The 19,848-nt window shown below is 36.4% G+C and overlaps 1 protein-coding gene across 1 annotated transcript in view; it reads left to right on the top strand.

The window, feature by feature from the left end:
- Positions 1-19,848, top strand: part of NBAS (NBAS subunit of NRZ tethering complex) — a 167,790-nt gene that overhangs the window by 126,529 nt on the left and 21,413 nt on the right. Inside the window, exons 44-48 of the mRNA XM_058178795.1 lie at positions 1,915-2,249; positions 7,687-7,908; positions 9,433-9,635; positions 12,254-12,343; positions 18,525-18,720. Coding sequence (XP_058034778.1) covers positions 1,915-2,249; positions 7,687-7,908; positions 9,433-9,635; positions 12,254-12,343; positions 18,525-18,720 — 1,046 coding nt within the window. The remainder of the gene's footprint in view (positions 1-1,914; positions 2,250-7,686; positions 7,909-9,432; positions 9,636-12,253; positions 12,344-18,524; positions 18,721-19,848) is intronic.

Below are 19,848 nucleotides of genomic sequence, written 5' to 3'. Positions count from 1 at the left end.
TGGTAATTAATATACATTACTTTAAAGACTGGCATTGATACTTACTAATTGATATAAAGGTATGTTCTTATCATGGCCTGGTGCTTTAAAGTGATGGCTTCTTACAGGTGACCACAGACACCGATATTCATTCTCAGACAGAGAGCAGACAGACAGATCCATGATTGACCACCTTGACAGAACAGATAAAGGAGGAAAATGTGAAATGCACAAGATTGTTGTGTATTTTTTTTTTAACAATCTAGTCCTCCTATAGGAGAACATTGGCTTAAATTCATGGTAATGGTACATATGTTGACTTCATTCATATTATATATGAGTTAAGATGATATTCTGGAGGGGATGCCTATATTTTACATTGAGATAGCAACGGTTGCCTCAGTTTGAGCATTAGACTGATATCCCAAGACTTTAATACCTACCACCATTTCTCAAAAAATGGATTTGGAGACCTTGTGACATCTTTGTCATTTTTTTATTCTTATTTTTTTAAAAAAATAGTTCCAAGGCAATGGAGTTATCATGTGCGTCGTGGCCCTGCAGGTATTGTTGGATGCAACCTTTGGCTTTACACAGTAGTCTTTTTTATTTTAGTTTAGTTGCCTATACAAAGAAAGGGCTGGGAGCTGCTGCTTTAAAACAGGGTTGGAAAATCTGCCTTCCCTGGGCTATTCCACCCTATTAGACTGACCTGTCCAATATGATGGAGAGCAAAGTCGCCATCTATTTTTTGACCTGTGCCTTTGCACTACCTTTCAGATGCAAATGGTGAGGCAACAGAATAGATCCACTTTTCCTGACCTGCTTCTTTCCCCATTGTAGATGGATTGCAGGATTCACTTCACCTACACTATTCTTTTTTCTTAGCTGAGGAAAGATCAGGCCAGCGGACTATCAACCAGAGAAGACATAATCAAATCTTGATTCTTTCTAGCTTGCCCAATGGAGAAAATAAATAATGAAATATTTTCTTTGTGAAAAGAGTTTAGAAAATCATGGCTGCTCACATCATCCTAAGCCTCGGTGGTGTGGTGGTTAGAGTGCAGTACTTCTGCTGATTGCTGGCTGTCTGCAATTTGGTAGTTCAAATCCCACCAGGCTCAAGGTTGACTCAGCCTTCCATCCTTCCGAGGTGGGTAAAATGAGGACCCGATGGTTGGGGAAAATATGCTGACTCTGTAAACCACTTAGAAAGGACTGTAAAGCTATTGCTATCCCTGGAAAAATCGGCAACACTAGGAGTGGTGCACAATTGAGGTCATGAAGTGGTTTTAATGAAGTTTTGGCTCCGTTCCCATGCCCGCTCCAAGTTCTAGCCAAAACTTACAAAAATATAGTGAAGCTATGGTCATTTTTATTCAGGATTCTACCATGGGATTTATTTCTAAATAAACATGTATAGGAATATGCCATTTAAGAGAGAACAATTAGAACAGAATTCACCCATATCTATACCATTGGTAAACTCATCCATCCAGAGGTGTTTTAAACACAACATTTAGTACACATGAAAATGCTTTTTAGTGCCCTTTGAACATAGTGATGGCTGGTAAAAATATCATCATGTGTAATTTTGATCTAGGAGTGGTAGGAAAAGTGACAAATTTATATCACTTTATCCTGCTGTAACAACTTTAAAACTCATGAAGTGGGAGGTTAAATGAGTCTCCTCTTTGAGGCTTTGATATGCCTCCCTCGTTTTCTCTGCCTACTTGTTTCTCTGTTAAAACCTTGCATAACATAATAACATAATATTCCATTCCCTAAATTGGAGAAAAGTATTTACTGTAGTACGATGAAAATTACACACTAGTAATAGGATCCCAACACCCATAAATAGTGCTTCGCATTTTATTTCAGTTTCTACATAGTTGATCCATAAGGACTTCTGCTCATATTTTTTTCTGCTAACAGGTCTTAATTATAAAAAACTAACAGAAGAAAATGCAGATCCTTTGGAAGCTTTGGATCCTATCCTTACAAGTCAAAATATTCTGCCGATTTCCAAACTTGCTCCTAAAATCCCAGGAAAAGATGGAAGGTTGCTTTCTCCTAGCTCTGTCTATGCTGCCTGGATTAAAAAAGCGTTCTGGAATGGGGATTCCCATCTGATTAAAAGGATTCCAGAAACCCCACCAGAATGGCTTCATTCTTATGACATTTGTGCCAAATACTTTGATAGACTTTACCCAGGAGATATTATCAGTTGTCTGGATGAAATTACTTTTTCTTCAAAGGCTGTCACCAAAGTAAGTATTATTTTATAACAGCATTATGTGTATGACTTCATTAGTGTAAAAAAAGTGTCAGACATCAACAAAAATTGGGGTTTCTAAATAGTTGGACAAAGCATAGAAGAAAATATATGGAAAGTACCAAAGCAAACTATCATTTTAAAAAAATCAGCATTTGAATGTTGTCAGGAAGAGGCTCCAATAATGGAAGCTATTGGATCTATCCAAGTTGGCAAAAAAAATAAGCTACTTATTTTCAAGAAGTTCTGATTCCCAGGGAGCTTTTCCAAGCAAGTTGGCACTGCTCTCCTCTCTCCTTGCTCATTGGCTCTCTGCGTTATGATAATGGCCATCATCTGGTGGGTGGCCAAATCCCTGTGTGAGAGTCAGAATTTCTCAATGGTTCTTTCATGTATTTCTTTCTAATGTGGATCCCCAAAAAGCAAGGCTGGTCAGTGCTACATCTGACCTATTATCTTGTACCTATGGTTTAATTGCATCTGAGACAGCTATGTCAAACTCCCATCATCTAACCTAGGTGTCAGCAACCTGTGGCTCCGGAGCCGCATGCGACTCTTTGGGCCCTCTGCTCTGGTTCCCTGTCAAGTGATCCCATCACTGGCTACCCCCCCCCTCCTCGCCCTCCCCTCCCAATCACTCCTCGCCTGGCCTGAGAAGATAAGGGCGACAGTGGGGGATGGAGAAGCGGCTGGGGCAAATAAAGAGAGACAGGGAGAGAGAGATACAGAGAGAGGGGGGGAGAGATGGCAAAAGGTTTTTGTGGTTCCCAGTGTTTTTTAACAACCGGTTCTCTGCCCTAATGACCTTCTGGGTAGGCATGGCTGGGGGGGGTGTCATGTGACCGGTGGAAGTGAGTGATGTTGAGTTAGCCATGCCCACCCAGGTTTTGTGGCTCCCGGTGTTTTCTTTTCTGTGGGAAACGGGTCCAAATGGCTCTTTGAGTATTTAAGGTTGCAGACCCCTGATTTAACCAATAGCCATGTTGCTTTTGGTTTATGGGAACTAGGCTCCAATATATCTGAAAGATGTCTGGTTTAGGGGTCCTGATCTAGAGAAAGTACAGGTAGTCCTCCACTTAAGACCACACAACTGAGCCCAAAATTTCCAAGTGAGACAAAAGTTGCCAAGTGAGACATTTGTCAAGTTAAATTTGCCCCATTTTATGACTTTTCTTGCCAGAGTTGTTAAGTGACTCACTGCAGCTCTTAAGTTAGTGACACAGTTGTTGAGTGAATCTGGCTTCCCCATTGACTTTGCTTGTCAGAAAGTCGCAAAGGGTGATTGCATGACCCCAGGACATTGCAGCCGTCCTAAATATAAGTCAGTTGCCAAGCATCTTGAGTTTTGATCACATAACCATGGGGATACTGCAGTGGTTGTAAAGTGAAAACAGTGATAAGTCATTTTTTTTTCACTGCCATTGTAACTTTGAATGATTGCTAAATGAACTGTTGTCAGTCAAGGGCTACCTGTATAAAGTGCTAATGGAAAGAATAGATTGGGAATTAATTTGCTTCTACAATACTGAATTGTACTTTGTTCAGTTAGAACTTAAATTCACTAGTACTAGCTTTCTAATGAATAATATTACATTATTAAACTTCTTTAATTTCATATGGACCTTAAAGACAAGAAATTTCTGCTCCTAGCAGCAACACATGCCAGATTGAGAGTAACAATGATGTAGCTGGGCAAGAGAACTTTATCTGAGTCAGGCAATAGCAACCAGTTATCTTCATAGTATTTCTTTCTGTCCCTAAGTCACATGTTAACTTAGCAACTATTTTGCTTAACAATCTAGTCATTGGAAAGGAACTTTGTCACTAAACGAGGAGTGGGTGTATTTGGCATCAACATCATTGTGCAAAATCATATGATAGCGTTTGCAACTTAAAAAACACGTGGCCCCTGTATTAAATAATATAAATAGCTTATATTGTTATATTTGTACAGCAAATGGCATTTTGAAAAAAATTATTCAAAAGGGACTTAGTGAAAATCCATACATATGTACACTGAAAACAATTATTTTTTTGGAAGAAAATCAATCTATTTTTCCATAAAAGAATTGGTTACTTCAGTGCAGAAATTAGAACACACTTTTAGAACATAAGTAAGGCAGATAGATAAATGTAGATAGAAGAAAGTGAACTATTACTCAATATGTGGATTACTGAACAATTGAAAGTCTGGATTGCAATTATATTGGATTTAAAAGACTGGAGATTACTTGCAAACTGTTTTCCGTCTGAGCTTTTGAAAAAGGATAACATCTCAAAAATGCATTCAGCCATTATACAAAATTGTGATAAAAGATTTTGAAGAAGATCTCTTCCTTTAAACAAATTAAACAATTAAACAAAACAGTAGGATAAGGATCAGGAAAATTGCAGGGATTTATGTCAGACTTGGATAGCAAGGCTGGGTTAGGCAATTTGTGGCTTTGTGAGTGTTGAAACGGATAACTCAAGAGTATATGGCATACCTCCTACCGATTGCAAAGATTTACATTTTAGAATAATTTGGAAGAAAGGGTCGCACTGTGTCCCTAAATTTTGACATCTTTAGTTTAAAAGCTAGCCCTGAGTCTCACAGGTTGTGTTAGCTTTAAGTGCTTGGAGTTTTGGTTTTGCAAAATCTGGAAGACTATAGAACTCTGATTATGGTTTAGCCCAAGATCCTAAATCTGAGGTAGCATTTCAGGCAAGGATTATCACAGTTCAGGCTACTGCTTGATCAAATTACAGCATATCGGACCAGTTAATACATTTGAAGGATTAAATAGCTCCTTTCTATAAAATTTAACTACTTTTCATCTTTATCAAATTCAATTAACCTATAGCTGAGTAGGTGTGTTTTTATTAATTTAGTTTATGCTGAAACATTCAAAATAAATTAGACTACAAAATGTCTTTGTTGGAGTTTTATTTGCTATGAAGAGTTAGACCTTAATTAGATATACAAATTTAACATAATTACAAAAGATGTTTTTGGTGTAGTTTCTCATGGGGACAATGCAAAATGCAATATATTTTTTCTAAATGAATTATGTTAGACAGATACTCTTAGATAATACACTCCTCTCAGTTTTAGAGAGTCTATAGTTTTCATTCTTTCAGAGAAAAAACAGGAAATACAAATATCAAGCAAGGAACATACATAAAGATGATTATCTATATACACTTCTCTACAATACTTGGAAATATTTTGTGTTTTAATTTTACAGTAAAAAATAAAGGTTGATATTCACTATACCGTAGATATAATGACTAAATTTACACTTTACAGTAACCCATAATTTGTGTGAACATTTAATGGTTTAGTATGTTATGTGGATCCATCTAATTATAACCATAGCTAAACAAACCATGGCTTGCATGATACGTGAACTTAGATTGTTTACATTGAGAATTCTGAACTGTAAAAATTTACCTGTGGATTAGTGAGGAAAAACTTTCTGGTTGTTTTTTTTTTTTAAATCATCTGGAAGAGTTCCTTGAGTGAGATACAGTTCATTTTTTCCCCTGAGAAATTATTAATTGTCTGAGGTAGAGGAATCGGCAGCAACCAGACATTGTAATATTATGCAAATCCCAATATGTAGGTGCTTGAAAACTCATTTGGAGAAAGAATGGGATTGCTCAGTTCTACTGCCTTCCTGTTTACTTGTTAATCCTTTTGAGCTCTTGATTCAAAATACTACTTTAAGTGGAATACTTCAACTGATAGCTTCAGAGGCATTTGTCAAACCTGTTGAAGAATGAAGATTTCCACAGGCTATTATAAGGAAGGAAGTAGTTTCGTCTCTGTGTGTTTTTTAATGTTTTTAAAAATTAGATAATGGAATCATTCAAGAGAAACATAGGCATGAAAAAAGAAATAGCATGGGATTAGACTTTGAGGGCAAAAGCTCTTTTCAGAAACAATTTTTTTTCTTGCTCATGTTCTGTTAGCTTTAAGTGCTTGGAGTTTTGGTTTTGCAAAATCTGGAAGACTATAGAACTCTGATTATGGTTTAGCCCAAGATCCTAAATCTGAGGTAGCATTTCAGGCAAGGATTATCACAGTTCAGGCTACTGCTTGATCAAGTTACAGCATATCGGACCAGTTAATACATCTGAAGGATTAAATAGCCCCTTTCTATAAAATTTAACTACTTTTCATCTTTATCAAATTCAATTAACCTATAAGCTGAGTAGGTGTGTTTTTATTAATTTAGTTTATGCTGTAACATTCGAAATAAATCAGACTACAAAATGTCTTCTGTTGGAGTTTTATTTGCTATGAAGAGTTAGACCTTAATTAGATATACAAATTTAACATAATTACAAAAGATGTTTTTGGTGCCAATGCAAAATGCAATATATTTTTTCTAAATGAATTATGTTAGACAGATACTCTTAGATAATACACTCCTCTCAGTTTTGGAGTGTCTATAGTTTTCATTCTTTCAGAGAAAAAACAGGAAATGCAAATATCAAGCAAGGAACATACATAAAGATGATTATCTATATACACTTCTCTACAATACTTGGAAATATTTTGTGTTTTAATTTTACAGTAAAAAATAAAGGTTGATATAATGACTAAATTTACACTTTACAGTAACCCATAATTTGTGTGAACATTTAATGGTTTAGTATGTTATGTGGATCCATCTAATTATAACTATAGCTAAACAAACCATGGCTTGCATGATACATGAACTTAGATTGTTTACATTGAGAATTCTGAACTGTAAAAGTTTACCTGTGGATTAGTGAGAAAAAACTTTCTGGTTGTTTTTTTTTTTAAGTCATCTGGAAGAGTTCCTTGAGTGAGATACAGTTCATTTTTTCCCCTGAGAAATTATTAATTGTCTGAGGTAGAGGAATCGGCAGCAACCAGACATTGTAATATTATGCAAATCCCAATATGTAGGTGCTTGAAAACTCATTTAGAGAAAGAATGGGATTGCTCAGTTCTACTGCCTTCCTGTTTACTTGTTAATCCTTTTGAGCTCTTGATTCAAAATACTACTTTAAGTGGAATACTTCAACTGATAGCTTCAGAGGCATTTGTCAAACCTGTTGAAGAATGAAGATTTCCACAGGCTATTATAAGGAAGGAAGTAGTTTTGTCTCTGTGTGTTTTTTAATGTTTTTAAAAATTAGATAATGGAATCATTCAAGAGAAACATAGGCATGAAAAAAGAAATAGCATGGGATTAGACTTTGAGGGCAAAAGCTCTTTTCAGAAACAATTTTTTTTCTTGCTCATGTTCTGTTAGATTTAACACATTCTGGTTCTTTACTAAAAAAAAAAGGGGGAAATATTTTAATCAATGTATATTATTCAGTTTCAGTATCCCCGATTCATGTGCATTCAAGCACCACTTGTACTATAAATGCTAGTGACAATTTATGCTGAATTGAGCATTATCTTTTCTCAGCTGTCAGTCGACTCCCGGGTAGAGATGACAAAGAAAGCCATAAAGTCGATGAAACATTCAGCTGAAAAAGCTGGGAAAAGAGCTTCTGAGGGGGACCTCACAGAAGGTGCAGTTCACAGGCAAATCACTTATGAAGATGTTTTGAATTATCTGCAGCAGTCCCTTGCACATCTGGAAACCCTTAGTCATAGTTTTATTTCTTATCTAAAAACCAGTGACAAGGTAGGTGAAAAAGATTTAACAAAACCAAATCAAGATTATCATCAGTAGAAACTCTGGGCGCTAGTTTTCTAAATTCATTTTCCCATCCGCCTTCATCTAGGTTTGTTTCACTCTGTAAAACATACCATAAAAGTAGCCAGATTTAATTTCACGCTGAAATAATTCAGGTGACAGAATCACAGTTTTTCATTTCTTTTTAAAACTTGGAAAGGTACTCCTCACTATAGTAATTGGGACCGGAATGTTGATCATTACGTGATAGTATCATAAAGCTCAACATAATGTGACTGCATTGCTTACTGGCAGTCCCTGGTTGCCATCTTTAAGTGGGTCCACATGGGTCATTAAGGAAGGATTGTAACACTCAGCTTCCTGTTGGCTCCCCTGTTGAATTTGCTTGTGGGAAGCCAGCAGGGAAGGTTGCACATTGCAATTACATGACTGTAGGATATTGCAATTGTTGGAAATCCAGGCTCATTGCCAAGTTCCCAGATCATGATCATGTGTCCAGTGGTGGTTTTCAACCGGTGTTACCACCGGTTCGTTTTACACACACATTTTGGCGCGCCTTGCTCACTTCACTCCCACGCATGCCGAACTTGCGCTTCACACAAGCGCATTGGATTTCAGAACAGCTGAGGCACGGCAATTCGCTCTGCCGCACCTATCAGCTGGGCTAAAAATGAACAAATATAGGTATAGCGCAGGGGCAGGAGGGCCCAACTGACAATCAGGGCGAACCAGTTCGTTCTCACCTCACCATCTCCGCTACCATCTCACCCGAACTGGGGAGAACTGGTAGCAACCCACCACTGAATGTGTCCCTCAGGGTGCTGTGATAGATAGAACTTCAAGAACCAATTGCAACTATCACTCATTCAGCTTTCTCAAGTTTTAGTGGTTACTGAAAGAGTGATCGTTAAAAGAGGATCACCTGTGAATGCAAATATACATGTCTCAGGACAATGTTGCAAGATCCATTCTAGGTGTGTGTGTGTGTTCATTCCAGTAGAGGGAAGTTCCTTGAAAATTGGCTCCAGCAGAGTCTGAAAGCTCAGAAAAGTAAACCTCTATTCCCAGTGACCGACCCAGATTAGATCTTGCAGGATCACCTGCATTTATCTTTATTAGCTGCCTGGTAGAAAGGACAATGTTACGATAGATTTGGACTCGGCAATAGTTTTGCTTGATGGTAATTTTTGTATTATTAATAAAATCATAAAAGTAAGGTGGAAAAGGAAGTTGTGGGTTTTTTTTTTACATACACAGATACACATACACATATTTATAATACTATAAATATCCCTAAGGTAACCGTTCAGAGATTAATTCCACAAATTCCTTTGTGCAGTGGTGGGAATAATGATTTCTGTCATAATTTATTGGAATAAAGTTTGGAGTTTTTTGTTTTTATTGTTTCTGAAAAGGTTATTTCTAGGTTAGAAATGAAATCTGAATTTCAGAAATAAATATTGAGTTATTGTGACTTAAACTTATTTACACTTAAATGGTTTCCCCTTATAGAAAATTCTGCGAGAATATGGCTATCAATATGATATATCCCGGTCAGAAAAGAAAAAAATCCATGAACAAGTTGTAACAATGTGCTTGGATGGACAACCTTTGAACATGATAAAAACATTACTGGATGTTGCTGTTGGAGATTTAGGACTTTCACCCAGGGATGTTGTTGAGACAGCTCTAATCAGAGTGATAACTGCTTTGAGGCAAGTGAAATTATGCATTTCAGAACTTTTAAGGGTGTATTGTTAAATATAATTGAGATGGTATAATATTTTTTTTTTTAAAAAGAAGACATATATAAAATAGGACCCTAGGTTCCTTGATTTTGCTTTTGAAGAAAATCCATGTTTGTAAGCAAATAGGCCCTTACTGCCAGGCTTTTACATATATCAGTTTCATGGGTTTGTTTTGAAGTTTTGTGCTCTAATTATTTCATTAAAATATCTTACACTGTGTTTCAACCAATGGGTCTTTACAAAAGTGCCCATTATTCTTTTTAAAAAGCACATTAAAAGAAAAGGCTGGGAGTTAGTATCTAATAAAAAGATCAACCATAGGATTAGCCGTGAGTTTCTCATAACAATTCTATTTGAGTATTAGTTTTAATGAAAAGTGATCTAAATTATTATACTGATATTTTTGTAAGAACAAACTAACGCCATCTCTGCAGGTTCCTTGTGTGTCCTTATATTTTATAAAGTGGAATTGCCACACAATAGGCTTGTTTTATCTTTTTATAAAGGAATTTAATAAACTAATGTACAGCTTTAAGAAGCTCTTTATCTCCTTAGTTTTTAGTTTCAAATGTGTTAATATTTGCTAGTGGTGAGATTGCATATTTAAACTAAGACCACAAATTTTAAAGAACCTCTGAATAATGCCATGCAAGATAGTGAATATATGCTATATTTTGCCAGCTGTGGTGCTGGTTTCTTTAGAGCAAATCTGAAAGTGAAGTTGGCAGCAGATGTCAATTCCTTATATACTGACTGCATTTAGTGGAGCAGGATGCCCACAACCAGCCACTAATGGCTAAGTAGATGACAGTTGATAACACTTCTCCTCATTTAAATTATTTGGATGTTTATGAATACTTATTAGAGAGGCAATTATTAGAGAGGCAATAGAAACGTCAACACATATTCACTCTCTTACACAGCATTACCCACAAGTCATTTCATAAATAAATAGCAGCCATGAAAACTTGCACTTGATTAATAATACCAACTACTTATAAGTTATACTTTTTGCTATATTTTTCAGACTATAAATTGGCATTAGCTGTGGCATGACCACACATAGATCAACCATTTGATGGGCTTCTAACTATTTCACTGAATGTTAATACGAAAACGACTTAACCGTCTAGATACTGTCTCACATAACACTTTTTAAGAGTGAACTGAAATATATTACTTTCTTTTTAACAGTAAATAAGTCTTGCCTTTTTGTTTAATGATCTTTTCTATCTCAGATAGCTAAGCAATGTGAGAGCGGGAAATTAATCAAGTAGCATCTTTGAAAAGCATAAGAGAAAATATTGGTAGAGAAAATTTAAAAACTAACCTGCAGCAGTAAAACGCTTAATATCTCAAATGTTTCTTAAACATTGATAGAAGTATATATAAGTTACTACACTCTAGTAAATGCAGAAGTAGAGCTTATGTAATACAAAGTAACAAATTAATTGGTGAAATTACTTTAAGCATAGAATACTGAAGTCCACTCATGAAATATTGAACTTTTAAGTGGACAGTAATATTTAAATCTGTACATGTTAAACTGGGGTTAGCATGACCCTATCAATAGCTTACTTTGCAAAGATCATATTGTCGTGAATTTTTCCCTTTTCCCAAGAAGCTAGTTAATTATTCAATAGAAGCAGTTCAGAAACCTTGGTACAGCTTGTTTCTATGCTTGAAATGAGAAAATTATACTCTGAATGTATTTTTTGCCAGAAAAAATCCTAACAGAGTTGAGACCTAGAATCTTGCTTAGATCTCAGTGTTATTACTGTTGTGGCTCTTGGGAGACAAGCCTTAATAACCCTTTAGTTGCTTAATTACTCAGGAATGTGAACCAACAAAGCAACTTCAGTACATGTCAGATAGTTCTTTAACATGCTTTCATATTAGGGCCTTTATATGTGTGGTTTGTTAATACTGATTAATGTGACAACTTTCCTGGCAAATGAAATAAAATACTTTTTTATTATTAATTAGAGGGATCTTGTATCTTAATTTCTCTTTTAAAAAACTATTCTGATAGTTATAAAAGCCAGTTATGAAAGTTGAACTCATAATAGCACTAAATCAGGACTTGTTTAAACGAGATTTGTTGGACAAGCTCAAATGGATTCATTCCAGTGATGGGTTGCTATCAGTTCGCCCGGTTCAAGCAAACTGGTAGCAGCAGCGGTGGGAGGCCTGACTTACCGCCTGGACGTCATTAAATATGATCTGCGCGTGTGCAAACGCTTTTGTGCATGTGCAGAAATGGTGCACAAGCGAAGCAAGTGTGCGCGAGCGAAGCAAGTGCGCGCAAGTGAACCGGTAGCAAAGGTAAGTAAAATCCACGCCTGGTTCATTCAGTTTACTAAGCCATAAATTATTTGCAAATCCACAAATGGTTAGATTCACATATTACATTGAATCAAAGCAAAGCAAAGCAAATAAGGATAAACTCAGTCAGCGTATCTTTCATGTAATTTTTACTTGTTTAGTGTTTGATAAGCAGCACAGAATGTTTAAACATGTAGAACTTAAAGACTTCTGAAACATTGATTCCAAATAAACATCTTTCTCTTTTACTCATTTGACAGTGAAGAAAGTGATCGGCATTCTTTTCAGAAAGATCATTTTCAAATACTGGAAGACATTGTCTCTGCTGTCCACACAAGTGCTGAAAATGGGTAAGAGTTTTGAAAGCATAACTTGAAAAATTGATTACAGTTGGTAAATAAGAGTATGCATCAAATTTGAATTAATTGTAAAAATCTGGATTAAATCTAACAATTTAGAAATGATGCTGTGGATCTGTCTCTTTCCCCCCACACACACACAAACCAGAAATGTGTTGTGGCAGAGTAAATGCAACCAGCTTAAGAGCAGGACTGGCAACCCATGCCCAAAAATATTTTATTTTTTGTTTTTTTCTTTATTTTTGTTCCTATTTTGTATGCTATATTCAACTATGTTTTTACTCGTGCAGGTAGTCAGCGGATTTGAGATACTTTCTGGTTTTGTTGTCCATACTAATTTCCTATCAAATTTGAAATGCTTTCTTCACACTTCCATATCTTTAATTTCAGATTCCTATTCTGTAACCTATTCAGAAACATGCCGCTTTATAGCTTTTTCTCAGGAATCTGTCCTTTTCACAGTACATATGTCCTACTATCCTTTCTCATTTCTCTAACTCTGTTTGAGATTTTTTTTTAACCTCCTCAAATATTTTTTTTTTATTCTCTCCCCCCCCCCCCCCCGCCCCTGCTATCTTTCTTTCTTATGCAGTCCCACATCTTTTGATGGAATCAGATATTTCCATACTCAGCAGTGGATCTGTAGCCTTTAAACTTCCACTTTGTATGTTTGGCAGCAAACTTCCTGCATCTATCTATTTGCTATAACTTGTCAAGTTATTAGTTCCAAAAGAACCACTACACTGTTTGTTGTGCATACTATTATTTTCCCCAGGGAAAAGCCCAATGAACATAGTCACAAATCCATATAAAATTCTAGTAGGAAGATAAATTTTGAAATACCAATATTACTACAATAAGGTCTTAGACTTGTATTCCATGAAACATTATTTACCTTTGTACCCTTCAGATGTTGTAGGAACTAAATATAAATGGTTCCCTTCAGGAAGATATAGTTATCTGAAAAATGAGCTTGCCAAACTTTTGAAGCCAAGGCCTCAACTGCTTTCTTTTTAATTTATCAACTTTTTAATTTACATTCCAAATGTCACTTCCTCCAAAAACTCATTTCTAATTTAGCACCAGTTCTTTGAGAGATGGAATGTAAAAAGAGTACATAGGCTAAATAAATTCTGAAGTTTTTATGAAATGATAACTTAAACTGTCATCTTATATTACTTCAGCACTTTCAGACAGGTTGAATTGGTGTCTTCTAGCTGGTATTATGTTCTCATCTGTCTTGTTACAATGACTACAGCAGTATTACTTCAAATATAAATCACATGCTACCTACTGCTTCTTTTTCGTTTGAAAAAAAAACCAGTGTCAAGTTGAAATATTATCAGTGAATATAACAAGCATTATTTATACAAATAAAGATATATAGTCTTTTAGAGCTAGCAGAATGGGCGGTGGTTGCCTGAGATGGACAGTGGTGGTTTTCCTGATAACTTGAATATTGTAAGGCCTATAGCATCTTATTAAGATTGTTTGATTGTGTGCTTCATCAAATCACAGATTTGTCATTCAATATATAGTCTGTGTATTAGATCAATAAAATTTTGCCTGTATCTGTTACAGCTTATGTAACAGATTTCTTATTTAATGAAATAGCACAGTTTTTTTTTACTTCAATAGGTAGCAAACGCAACTATTATTAGTCTATTATTATTATTTAGTCAATTATTTCTAGGGAACTTCCTTTTCTAATTTGTTTCCTTGCGTACTTTGAAAATTAACAGAAAGTGCTTTTTATCTTTAGTCTGCTGCAATATTGCTATTCATCTGACGTTTTGAAGGAACAGATCAGACTCAAATAGATTAACTCTAGCACAGGAGAATAAGAGCAGCTGTTTGGAGAAAATAGGAAAGGTTAAATTAAAGACAGCTCCACAGCCTTCCCTCTCCAAAAAAAAAAAAAAATTGAGAAGGAAGATATTAAAAGACTATTCCTAAAGGATTTGTAGGTGAATAAAATGTATTAAAAAAAAGCAGTGCCTCATGTGTAGAAAGAGTTATTGCTGAAGACAGGAGAGAGTAAACTATTTTCTGTTCAATATGGCTTGGTTCCAGGTTTGGGCAGGTAAAAGGCAACAGTATGAAGCATATCTAGGAGAACAGATGGGAAAAGCATGCTACTTCAACAGCTTACACATTCTAGTATGAATTAAGTACTGTATTTCCATCTTATTTTCAGATAAAGATTGTGAACCAAAGAGGTTCATGCAAGAAAAGTGCAGATATACGTTGTAATGCTAAAAACCAAAAGTGGACTAGATGTTTGAGGGAAAGAGAGTGGAAGTTAATTTCTCCCAATTTTTTCTCCAAGTATATAGTTACTTTTAAGGAATCTGAGGTGGGGTAGAGATGCAACCTAAATTGACTTTAAAGTAGAACATTAGGCTTGCTGGAAATAAATCTAGAGTCTTGGACTTTAAGAGAGCTAATTTCAATAAACTTAGAGAGAGCTTGAGAAGGATTCAATGGATGAGAATCCTCAGAGGGAAAACAACTCAAGAAGCTTGGGAAATTTTGAAAAGTGAGATTATAAAAGCGCAGTCTAGCACAATACCAATGAAGAAGAAAAATAATAGATCTCAAAAGAAACCAGCATGGATGCATAAAGAACTATCTGACAAATTGAAAGACAAAAAGGACAAATATAAAAAGTGGAAAGAGGGGCAAATAACTAAGGCAGAATATCAGCAAATAGCCCGAGCCTGTAAAGATGAAGTGAGGAAAGCTAAGGCTCACAATGAACAAAGGCTAGCGACAAAAGTAAAAATAACAAAAAGCTTCTTCCAACATGTTAAAAACAAGAAAAAAGTCAAGGAAACAATTGGCCCATTGCTGGGAGAAAGTGGCAAGAAGATGACAAGCAACATGGAAAAAGCAGATCTACTTAACTCATATTTTGCATCTGTCTTTACACAAAAGGAAAAAACAATCCAACCTATCAAAAACAGCACTACAAAAAACAGATTAGAAACACAAGTTAAAATAGGGAAGAAAATGGTAAGTGAACACCTGTCTACCCTAGACGAGTTCAAATCACCAGGACCGGATGGATTACACCCCAAGGTTCTGAAGGAACTGGCAGACGTGATTTCAGAACCACTGAACTATATCTTTCAAAGATCCTGGAGCACAGGGGAGCTGCCAAAGGACTGGAAAAGAGCAGATGTAGTTCCCATCTTCAAAAAAGGGAAAAAAACAGATCCAGGAAACTACAGACCTATCAGCCTGACCGCAATACCAGGGAAGATTCTGGAAAAGATGATCAAGCAACAAATCCCCAAACACCTAGAAGCAAACAAAGTAATAACCAAAAGCCAACCTGGGTTTGTCAAAACAGATCATGCCAGACTAATCGTATCGCATTCTTTGACAAAATGACAAAATTAGTAGACCAGAGGAATGCTGTCGATATAATTTACTTGGACTTCAGTAAAGCATTTGATAAAGTAGACCATAACCTACTACTAGATAAAGTAGAAAAATGTGGGTTAGACAGCACCACCACCTGATGGATTCGTAACTGGCTGACCAACCGCACTCAACGTGTAGTCCTCAATGGAACTACATCCACATGGAGGGAAGTATGCAGTGGAGTACCCCAAGGCTCTGTTTTAGGCCCAGTACTCTTCAACATCTTCATCAATGACTTGGATGAGGAGATAGATGGGGAACTCATCAAATTTGCAGATGACACCAAGCTGGCAGGAATAGCCAACACTCCAGAAGATAGGCTCAAGTTACAGAAAGATCTTGACAGACTTGAACATTGGGCGCTATCTAACAAAATGAATTTCAACAGTGAAAAAAGTAAGGTTCTACATTTAGGCAAAAAACAAAATGCACCAGTACCGTATATGTGGTACCTTGCTCAATAGTAGTACCTGTGAGAGGGATCTTGGAGTCCTAGTGGATAACCATTTAGATATGAGCCAGCAGTGCAGCAGCTGCTAAAAAGCCAACACAGTTCTGGGCTGCATAAACAGAGGATAGAATCAAGATCACGTGAAGTGTTAGTGCCACTTTATAATGCCTTGGTAAGGCCACACTTGGAATATTGCATCCAGTTTTGGTCTCCACGATGTAAAAAGATGTTGAGACTCTAGAAAGAGTGCAGAGAAGAGCAACAAAGATGATTAGGGACTGGAGGCTAAAACATATGAAGAACGGTTGCAGGAACTGGGTATGTCTAGTTTAATAAAAGAAGGACTAGGGAGACATGATAGCAGTATTCCAACATCTAGGGGGTTGCCACAAAGAAGAGGGAGTCGGGCTGTTCTCCAAAGCACCTGAGGGTAGAACAAGAAGCAATGGGTGGAAACTGATCAAAGAAAGAAGCAACTTAGAACTAAGGAGAAATTTCCTGACAGTTAGAACAATTAATAAGTGGAACGACTTGCCTGCAGAAGTTGTGAATGCTCCAACACTGGAAATTTTAAGAAAATGTTGGATAACAATCTGACTGAGGTGGTGTAGGGTTCCTGCGTAGGCAGGGGGTTGGACTAGAAGTCCTCCAAGGTCCCTTCCAACTCTGTTGTTATGTTATGTTATGTTATGTTATGTTACCTGCTCCCCAACACTGAGGAATGTATGCCTTCCGGCCCAAGTCCTGGCTCCATGCCCCCACAAACTGTAGAAGAAGGAGCATCTCCTGCCCCAGCCCTGACTCCATGCCCAGGCAAGCGGAGCAGCTAGACCCTCCCCTCCTCCACAGCAGGTGAGCCTGAGGAGGTTTACTCCCAAGAACAGCTGATTGGAGTGACCCTCGCATCAGAAGATTGGAGAGGCGGATGCAACAGAGGGAAGGGAGGGGCAGGCCTTAATGAGTGCTGAGTCATGGAGCCACACCCCATGGCCTATATAAAGGAGCTACTTTCTGGCAGTCTCTGAGTCAGGCAAAAGTCAAACTTATCTTGCTGAAGTCACTTACTGGTCTCCTGCCTGCTCTGAGGACTTTGCTAGGACTTTGGGCAGAGCTGCAGAGGCAAGCCTGATTCGGATTTCCCGGACCCAGCCGTCAGCGGAGGAGTGGGACACGACAGTTATGTTATGTTATGTTATGTTAAATATAAACCAACAAGTTGACTATTTTTGTGGACTAAGATCCTGGTTTCTCCCACAAGCATACCTTGAATCACAGATTGCCAGCAACATGATCTAAAACTTGTTAGAAAGAAGCATTGCAAAATAAACTAAATCAAGAACATAACAAATGGGAGTCGTGGTAGAAAATGACACAATTTAGCAGGAGGAACTTTCAAAGTTTTGCTTTCTGAATGAATAAATAATAATTTAAAGAAAGATAGACGTGAGAGGCCTTGAGAAGGCTAGATGTGCATATAGATAATTACTATGGCTTTTTCCATTCTTTTATTCTAATTGTCTATTTTACTTCTTCCAAAATTCAGTTTTGTTTCATTTTCTGTTTTTGTCAATCAGCAAAAAATTAGCAGATACCTCCTTTTTAAATTCTGCCGCTTTCGGCATTTGATTATATAAATATTGTTGTTTGAAGAGCTGAGCAGGCATTAGAGTTCAGATTTTATCTAGTGACAAGAAACACATAGTCTCCTTTTGTTGGGTAGTCAGAATGCTACTTAATTTTCCTGACCAATAGTTAACATTGATCGTGTTCTATGAAAAATTGCCATATGAAGATGTTAAAATAATTTCCTTGGAAATGAATTTGTTTAAAAACACCCAAAACTGACAAAACAAAAGTGTATAGTAATGCACATTTCTGGTAGTATGTAACAATAAATTTGCTGAAAATGTTGAACAGGAAATCATCTGTTGTTCCTGACGAATCAATTGGTTTCTGGGAAATACTTTGCTTCTGTTAGGATATTCTGCTTTCTCAACTTAAGTTTTCAACTTATTTATCAACTGCTTATAAATAAATGTTAAAAATAATTTTTAAATAGATATAAGGATTTCTGCTATCTATTGATAGTTTTAGGTTAGCTATTTCAATGTTTAATTCCTGCATATTCTCACCCGCTGCTGGCGCAAAACCATCCCCCCCTCCTTTCTCGCTGGTTTCCAAAGTTGGAAAGGTCACTTTCTTAATTCAAGAAAGACTTGAATGGAATTTGTTAATGGAATACGATTAGATGAAAACCAATAATAACAGATGTGTATCTTGATTTGATTGTAGCGAGAATCTGGTGTCTTCAGATGATTTGTTAGCTTGGCTTAGGCCCTACTGTGGAGATGATTCTTTACCAGTGAAGCCTCGCATAAGAGTGCTACAGATTTTGGAGCAAGCTTTTCACCTAAGCGACGAGGACAGCAAGCTGCTTATACTATTTAGAACACAAGCTGTTCTCAGAGCCTATTGGCCCCAGACTCAGGTAGGCAATCTCATATGGCAAAGTTTCTTCTTTACAGATAAGCAAGTTATTTATAAAACAGTTGTTGCTGTTATAAGCAACACAAGACCCAATGAACACTCTAGACATTGATCATTTAGACATACAGAGGACTTATGGGTTTCTTCTCAAATCTGTTAAATAGGAGCTTTTTGTACTAATTATTTTTTTTCCCCTTAAATCAATAAATATCTGGGGTGATTTTTCATTTTCTAATTTCTGCTTTTTTGTTAATGGGTTTTAATAAAATTAAAATTAAAACTGTAAATTAAAAGACATAGCTCTTGAGCACATAGCATGAAAATAAGTCAAAATCAAGTATACATTATTAAAACTGCATATGGTTCTCAGAAAGCAGGAAAAGTTAACGAGTACAAGGGTTTTCTGATCAACTGAATTATATTTCCTTTTTCTCTTGTCTTTCATAATACTTAAAACTATTCCTCTTAAGTAGCTCAGTTCCAGGTTATTACATGGATACATTCACATAGGGTTCCTGATAACAAGAATATTGTTTTTCATTGCTTTCTTCCTAAATATCTTTCTTTAAAAATTATGTGACTCTAGACAGTAATTATTCTACTGTCTAGAGTGTTCATTGGGTCTTGTGTTGCTTATGTTTTTTGTGATCAGCCAAAGTTGGTTAAAACCATATGCTGGCCTTTCTTCAGTTACCCTATTACTGTAGGATGACAGCTGAAGCATTCAGTGATAATGTCATTTTTCAACATAACGTTCTTACCATGTTTTATGTAGCCCCTGGTTTTATTTTGAATTATAAAATGGTATTTGTGTTTCCCCCTTGAATTAACTGGATTTGTTTTCAGTGACACTATTCTGTTGGCAAATAAGCGCCTATGCAAAGTTTATATTGTTTTATTGCATTTCTAATTCTTATGTGATCTAAACAGCATAGACACACAACAAACTATATATTTAAAAAAAACAAATTAGCAATCCGATGAGATAAGAGTGGCAGTAAATAGGAATGAAATAAACTGAATGAAATAAACTTCATGATGGCTGAATCATGAAGTATGTTGAGATCCTACCCAACATTTCTTTCCTCCTCCATCCCCAAGGGAAATATTTAGACAGTTCAGAGGAGAA

Source organism: Ahaetulla prasina, chromosome 1, assembly GCF_028640845.1.
Source record: "Ahaetulla prasina isolate Xishuangbanna chromosome 1, ASM2864084v1, whole genome shotgun sequence".
In the NCBI taxonomy this organism is placed as follows: Eukaryota; Metazoa; Chordata; class Lepidosauria; order Squamata; family Colubridae; genus Ahaetulla; species Ahaetulla prasina.
This window is presented reverse-complemented; position numbering and strand designations above follow the sequence as displayed.